At 32.3% G+C, this 8,254-nt stretch overlaps 1 protein-coding gene across 1 annotated transcript in view; it reads left to right on the top strand.

The window, feature by feature from the left end:
• Positions 1–4,187: 4,187 nt before the first annotated feature.
• Positions 4,188–8,254, top strand: part of LOC107867353 (NADPH--cytochrome P450 reductase-like) — a 6,623-nt gene continuing 2,556 nt past the window's right edge. The window contains exons 1-9 of the mRNA NM_001324944.1: positions 4,188–4,472; positions 6,158–6,217; positions 6,296–6,372; positions 6,478–6,535; positions 6,638–6,721; positions 6,794–6,830; positions 7,388–7,457; positions 7,589–7,780; positions 7,861–7,953. Coding sequence (NP_001311873.1) covers positions 4,188–4,472; positions 6,158–6,217; positions 6,296–6,372; positions 6,478–6,535; positions 6,638–6,721; positions 6,794–6,830; positions 7,388–7,457; positions 7,589–7,780; positions 7,861–7,953 — 956 coding nt within the window. The remainder of the gene's footprint in view (positions 4,473–6,157; positions 6,218–6,295; positions 6,373–6,477; positions 6,536–6,637; positions 6,722–6,793; positions 6,831–7,387; positions 7,458–7,588; positions 7,781–7,860; positions 7,954–8,254) is intronic.

The raw sequence follows: 8,254 nt of genomic DNA, 5'->3' as shown, positions 1-8,254 counted from the left end.
CTGAATGCACGATTATAACAAAGAAGTTTAACTTTCTCGTTTTATTGTTCATGTTAAGATAGAGTCAGGCACGACTCAATAGAATTGGTAGCTTAAAACGAAACTTCAAAATGAGGCCTTAATTTGTTTTAAAGAAAAAAAATTATACAGTATGTATGTTTTTGTTTTGAGGCAAGTTTCATAACTTTTTGAGATGCAAAGTAATGAATAAATTTATTTTCTAATAGATTTCTCCCAATAATTTCAATTTTAATTGTAAGTATACCTAATCCATTCAATTTCTCTTGAGACGTTGTTGACCTCAAGTAAGAATTTATCAATTTAAATTTTTAAAAGTTTTTGTCCGCCGAGGCAATTGCTATAGGAATTCTATAAGCAATATATGTATTTAAAAAAAAATAAAAATTATCTGATTGAAATATTTCTTACCTTGAAGCCGACACTAGATAGAGTTGAACTTTGTTAGCTCGCTCAAATCACATCTGATCCATTTATTTTTGAGGTCCTGTTAATGTGCTTAGTCATTTTTTTTGAATCTCTTAATAGAAATCCTGACTCCATCAGTGTATGTATGTGTTTTCAAAACAAAAGTTAAATGTATATATTATCAAACTATATAACAAGTCAAATGCATGTGAAACATATGCTATATGTACGTGGTATCAAACTATTTACAAGCCTAATTTATATGAAGCATATGTTATATGTATCGGAATACCTAGAGCCGGATCTAGAAGGTTAGGTGTGAGTTTTCGATAATTTGATAACTTTTTGTATGAATTTTGTATTTATATTCTGAAATTTAGTAAATATATAAAAATTATAAGTTGAGAACTCATAAATGAAATGTGTCAGTATTAATTTTAGTGGTAAAGAAGGTGCTTGCTAACTTTTGATTATAGGTTCAAATCTCCTCAATTACTAGATGGAATTTTTCTTTTATTGTTGTCTCTATTAACAAAGTGCTCTTTGCTAAGAATTTTATATACACAAATACATTTATCTTGAATTTTGTTAGAAAACACTTTTTACTTTTGAATTTTAATTGCGCAAGCTCTAATACAAAATTCGAATATTAGTAGGTGTTTGACGATAAAAATTAAAATTTTTGGAGTTAAATTGGATATTAAAGTTGGAGTTATGTTTGATCATATTTTTTGAATTTTTTTTTTTAAACTTTTGAAAAGATATTTTTAAATATAATTTTATACCCCTAATTTTTATAAACTATCAAAACCACCCAACTCAACTAATTTATCTACAATATAAAACCAAATATGGAAGGATGAAATAATAATGTTGCCTTTTTATTGGTATTGCATAAAGAGTCGCACGAAGAAACAGATTAAAGTTTCGTTGTATCATGAACAGATTTTAAGGAAGAAGAAAAAAATTTAAAGTTGTGTTCAATTTTGAGATCTTTTATCATTAAAAGTAGGAAGAAGTGAGCAATGTGGTACTTAGACATTTAACTACGGTTGTTAGATAAAATTAATAGAGTGTTTTTGTAAAAATAAAAAATAAAGTCATTTGTAACAATAAATAAAGTTGAAAAAAGTGTAAATAAGTAAAACTTCTTTTACTTTTCCAAAAATAATTTGGAATTGAATTTGAAATTCTCATAATCAAATAGTTTAATTTTTCAACTGTGAAATAATTTTTGGGAAAAGAATGGAAGTAAAAAAAAAACACATACACATGGGAAAAATAAGTGGTTGTACTTTTGACACGTACAAAAGTTGGTGGGTAGAAAGAAAGGCACCCCATATATGACCTTTTCAACTAACACTATTTTTAAGTACATCATGCTTTTATTAAGTCCACAATTTCTCTTTCACAACTTCAAACCAACTTATTGCAGCACTTTTAAAGTCCAAACTAATTGGAGTTGAATTTAAATTTATATTAACTTATAAGTAATAATTAATGTGGATTTACACATTTTTGGGGTTTAGAAACATAATGTTACTATCATTTTTATTATCATGAAATATTTATGATGTTAGTCTCTAATTATATCTTGATATACCAAATTATCAATTTATTATAAGTAATTAAGGATGTTAAATGAGTTGATCGGGCTGAATTTAAGGATATCAAAAGCTACTTGAGATGAAATGAATTGAATCGATATAAGTTGGGAAATGAATCATAATTCAACCTCGTAATTCTTTTCGACACTTTATTTTTAAAATTTATTTAATTACCCAATTAAATTTTTTTACTTTAGAATAGCTATTCAAATTGTTTTTTTGTTATTAAATATTACGCTGAAGTTTTTCATTGATCAACTTGGACTAAGCAGGTGTTTGGCCATAGGATTGATTAGGGCCTCAATTTGAAATAAGCATTTTGTTTATGAAATCTGCACAAAATTTCAATTCAAATTTTAAATTTCAAGTTCTCTTAAAGAAAGTAAGATTTTGAATTTTAAAACGTAATTCAATTTTTTAAAATATAAATCTTGACCATAAGTTTAAATTCTGTAAACAAAAATCCATCAATTTTATTTTTGTAAAAACAAGAAAAGACACATGTGTTGATATGGATAGGTTGTCTTCACCATGTAAAATTATTTATTAACAGATTTTTGTAAAATTTTATGCATTTGAAATTTTGTAATAGCATAATTGTAAATATTTATTTATAATAATAACATTTGATATAAGTGATTATTAAACCATCTTTGGAAATTTTGAGACCTTATTTATAAATCATCATTTGCTCAATGATAAAAATATATACGAGTTTTAGATTTTTAATAATTTCCGCAAATTATTAATTTCATATTTACATGAAAAAACACAACTAAAGAAAATCAAATTAAATATCAAAATAAAATCTCAATTTTAAATCTATTATATTTTAAATAATCTATTTAAGACTTCAACTTTTAAATAAGTTGATTTAAATGGATAAAGACAAAGTAAATTAATCGTTCTATTCAAAGTCCAAGATAAACGAATTAGACGAATCATGTTATATAGGCAACAATTTTTTTTGTCCTCTCTCATGTTTGTCCACTTCATTCAAAAAAGTTAAAAATGATGTGTATATCTACAAATCAATGCAAATTTAGAGAGAAAATAATTAATGCATGTAACAAGTTAGACACAAGAAAATTGCAAAATTTTCAAAAAAAAAATGAATTAAGAAAATCAATTACGCAAAAGACATAAGAAGTTTATTGAAGCAATTACTGGATACAAGCAAATATAGTACTTATAAAGTTAATCCATCTTATAACAAAGTAAAAGGTACAACTACTTTTTCCTTTTTATTGTTGAAATCATTTTCAAAAGTTGTTATTAGAATATTCTTGAAGTCTTTATTGGTGAAATTCAATATTAATAATTACTTTTACCTTTAAACAAAAACAATAAAAAAGAAGTAATTAACAATTTAGAAATAATTATGATCTGAATTAGGATGGTAAATAGTGGGTTATTCGATGTTTCTCATTTCGAGTGAGATAGATTTCTTATTACATATTAGCACCATTTCATCGTTTACAGTCCCTCGATTTTTATTATTAAACGTTATTTATTGTGCTTTAGAATACTTTCAGTATTATTCGCTATATCTTTGTTACTTTTGTCTCGCTCTTAAAATCTATTTTAGTACAGATTACCTGAGCTGAGATAGGTGTAAATTGTAAATTTTATACTCCTAAAATTTTACTAAATTTATTACTCCATTGTTGTTACTATTATTCTGAACATTTTGACTATATTTATATATATATATATATATATATATTATAAATGTAATTTTCACAAAAATTAATTGGATTGTCATTTGTCGAACTACCCCCAACCCCCAACCCCCAACCTCAATTTCCCACATATAAAAAGGTACTACTCTTTTTTCAACAATTTACAACTATTTCTTTCTGCTTTTTTTCTTTATCCAAAAAAAAAAAAAAAGTCTTCTCCTTTTCCATTTTCCTTTATTCCCTCTTTTAGAATTTAATAGCCGTCCAAACAGACCCTTAACTGGGCCCCATAAAACTTCTGGTCAAAATCCCACAACACATTTATTAAACACCACCACAGCTCCTCCTCCTCCTTCCTCTGTATCTTCCTCCGATCCGCCGCCGTCCTCCTCCTCCTCCATTAAAACCGTGTTTGGTGTTCATATTTTTGCTAATTCTACAAAATCTCAACACTACCAAACAACGAAAAATTATGGAGTCGAGTTCGGAGTTGGTGAGATCGATTGAATCGGCAATCGGAGTGTCGTTAGGGAGCGATGCGGTTTTGATGCTACTTACGACGTCGTTTGCAGTCATTGTTGGGTTAGTAGTTTTCTTCTTGAAGAGATCAAGTGATCGGAGTAAAGAAGTTAAGCCGGTCGTTTTCCCGAAGTCGTTAAACGTTGAACCGGAGGAGGAAATTGAGGTTGAACCTGGTAAAGTTAAGGTTACCGTGTTTTTCGGTACTCAAACTGGTACTGCTGAGGGTTTTGCCAAGGTAAAATCTGTTCATGTTGTTTTCCGATGTGTAATTGGATTTTGTAGATCTAGTTTAAGCTGTTATGAGTTGAATTTAGTTGCTTTGTGTTGGTGTGCTGGTAGGAAATAGTTGAGAGAGAGGGGAAAGTTGGTCCAGACAGCGCGGTTATTTAGAGAAATAGTCATGAAGGAACTTTTATTTGGTATTGAATCCTAGATCCGTGGATAGAGTTAAGTGGTGTGTGTTGCTGGTGGGAGGTGACAGGTATGTGGTGAAACAGTGGAGAGAGAGTCTCTTGCTGGTGGTAGGTATATGGTGAAACAGTGGAGAGAGAGCGGAAGTTGGTCTGGACAACGAGTTTATTTAGAGAAATAGTAATGAAAGAACTTTTATTTGATGTTGAATTCTAGATCCATGGATAGAGTTACGTGGTATCTATTGCTGGTGGGAGGTGACAGGTATGTGGTGAAACAGCAGAGAGAGAGTGGAAGTTGGTCTAGATAATGCGGTTATTTAGAGAAATACTCATAAAGAACTGTTTTTTGATATGAGATTGTAGATCCATTTGTTGATTGGGTGGCTCATTATTGATACTTTGATGTTTATATGCATAGTGTATCACGTATAAAGTCATTTACATTTGTAATTTTCGTATTGGTGTTCGATAGATCATGAGGTCTGGATTGAGGTTTGGTTTGCTAAAGTGGAGTTATACAGAGTTGACTTATCCATAGATCTATTTTTGTCTTTATTTACATGAGCAATTCTAGGAGGATAATGCCGTGTTTCATGTAATCTTTGTGTTGCTGTTGCATTTCGTTCTTACTGCCATTTGTCGATCAAGGTATAATGGGTATGGAGATTTTGGTGGATACTGAGCTTGTAGATTGAATTTTCTCGTCTTCTTCCCACTTTTTTGTTATTGAACTCTTTGGGTGGAATTCTTGCGTATACGGTGGAAATTAATAATGGTGGGACTAATTGGGTGCTCTAGAATATATTTTTAGGTCAACTTCTTGCTAATGGCAATTCATGTTGCATTTTAGCCTTTCTTTCAGGTTTGTTATTCCAGTACTTATTGGTGGCTTCATTCAAATGCATTCTGTTGCATTCATTTTTTGAATTCTCATCCTTAATGCAACATTGCCTAACCAAGGCTCACAGTCACGTAATTTTCTCTGGGACTGGCATTGTCTACCTCAGCGTGGTCTTCCAAAATCTCTGGCTTTTGTGCATGATGGATGTAGCTAGCTATTCAGCTAGGCTTTCCAAAAATCTCATATTTTCTGCATCCTCTCACGTCATTCTAAAGACTGGTGGTCAGTGTGGTATTGATGATTCATATTGCTGCTTGCAAATTTGAATTGTCAACTGTCGTCCAACATAGAAGTCTCTTTCTGTTCTTCCTGTTTCCGCAGCAGATGTATGCTCCATCGCTGCTGTGATGAGGCAGTTGAGTGTTCATTTGATCCAACACCCCGCTGAACAAACCTATATTTGGGTTTGACGCAGCAAGTGATTTCCTCTCCAAAATTAATGCACATAGCATAAACAGTATACATTATGTACTAAGGTGTGTCACTGTCATGTATTCACTTCGGCGAGGCTTTCCGAAAATCTCATCTTCCTGCATGCTCACATTTGTCTAAAGACTGGTGGTCTGCATGTTCTTGATTGATATTTTGTATCATGTTTCGTGCCAGGCTTTATCAGAGGAGATAAAAGCAAGATATGAGAAGGCAGTTGTGAAAGTTGTGGACATGGTAAGTTGAATAAACTGATTTATCCTGAATTCCTTGCTTTTGAGTCTTTTTCTCTGATAACACAACTTTCATCTCTAGGATGATTATGCTGCCGATGATGATCTTTACGAGGAGAAGCTGAAGAAAGAAACAATTGCATTTTTCATGGTGGCAACGTAAGGGATATGTTCATTTGGAATCTGTCAAGATTGGTTTTTTATTTACGTTAACTTAAGCATATAGTTCTCGCATAGCTTACATTTTAACATCTGATACTTTAGCTACGGGGATGGCGAGCCAACTGATAATGCTGCAAGGTTTTACAAGTGGTTCACTGAGGTAGAAAAATGAGTTATGTGCATCATTGTTCTTTAAGTATGTTTCTTTCGGAGCAGCTTCTTTTCTATGAGTGGAACTTTATATTTTTGTTTTATATTTTAGGGACAAGAACGGGGTGTGTGGCTGCAGCACCTTACCTATGGCGTTTTTGGCCTGGGTAATCGCCAATATGAACACTTTAACAAGGTACTTTCTGGATATCATTTTTGTATTGTCCGCATTCCTGTTTTGTTATCTGACAAAGATATTTTCAAACAGATTGGGAAGGTGATAGATGAACAATTGAGTGAACAAGGTGTGTATACGCTACTTTTTCACTATGGCATATGATCTACTGTTCCTGTTAAACTTCCAATACTAAATATAGAGCTGCTTGAGAGTTGTTGGATGATATTGCCAAGTAAATTGTGTCTCACACATTTGGCTCAACTAGACTGCATTGTATGATAGTGATGGTATGTGAGTCTATTCATTTTCCAACTACTGGGAATTAGTAATTGGAAATGTTTTTTTTTTTGGCCATTACCAGTTTTAAAAAAATGTTTTTTGTCTTGCTGGCGTTTTTTGGAGCATCTACCATTTATTACTTGCTTTTAGGGTTATGTAGTCCTGATATGCTTCAAATCTTATGCGTTAAGTGAAGGATGAAGGTAAACAGACACTTTGGTTCAACTGGGTGCAGTTTACTTTTCAGTTATAACCACTTAATGAGGATATTTTGTTCCCAGAGGCTCCTATTAAGAATTTATTTTCATGAATTGCACAATTCACTTTCTTGCTATCTGTCACCGTGTGATGATCATTTAAATGACAAGTTTATACCATAGTTGGACTCACTCTTCAGCATCACAGGTGCAAAACGTCTAGTGCCTGTGGGCCTTGGTGATGATGATCAGTGCATTGAAGATGATTTTTCTGCCTGGTAAGTTATTCACTCCTTTGTTGTTCTCTGTGTATGTTCTTGGAATCCTTCTTTATGCATCTCTGAGATGATATGATGGGACAAATGGACAATAGTTTGTTTTGGTTATTTACTGTGGTTTCTTTACTTAGGCGAGAACAACTGTGGCCAGAACTGGATCAAATACTTAGAGACGAGGATGATGCTAGTTCTGCATCCACTCCATATACAGCTGCAATTCTTGAATATCGTTTGGTTATCCATGATACCACTATGAGTCTCGAGGATAAGCATGCAAGCATGGCTAATGGTAATACCACATATGACATCCACCATCCGTGCAAGTAAGTGTTTGAATGAGGATCTATTTTCTGGTTTAATTCTTTGGCTGGTTACAGATAGTTCTCCCTTTTTTAACCTGCAGAGTAAATGTTGCTGTTCAAAGAGAGCTTCACACACCCGAGTCTGATCGCTCATGTATACACTTGGAGTTTGATATATCTGGCACTGGGATTTTGTAAGTTTGTACATTTCTTCTGCCTGGTTGATTATATCGTGTTACCAAAATAATAAGGAAAGGTCGAAAGTAGGTGAAGCAGTTGATGATCTTTCTGTAACATGTTCCATTCTGTTTGTAGTGTTCTATCTTATTGTCATAACATGTTCATTCTGAAGATGTTATATAGGGAAAGTTCATAATTTGATATGCTTTGCATTGTGTGAAAAATTCAATTAAAACTCTCTGGCTGCATGTGGAGACACGCTTTTATCATATCATAATGGAGAAAGGTTTGTTGGGGGGGGGGGGGGGGGGGGGG

This window comes from Capsicum annuum, chromosome 4 (assembly GCF_002878395.1).
Source record: "Capsicum annuum cultivar UCD-10X-F1 chromosome 4, UCD10Xv1.1, whole genome shotgun sequence".
NCBI lineage: Eukaryota > Viridiplantae > Streptophyta > Magnoliopsida > Solanales > Solanaceae > Capsicum > Capsicum annuum.
The sequence above is the reverse complement of the archived record's forward strand: the minus strand, read 5'-3'. Positions and strand labels throughout refer to the sequence as shown.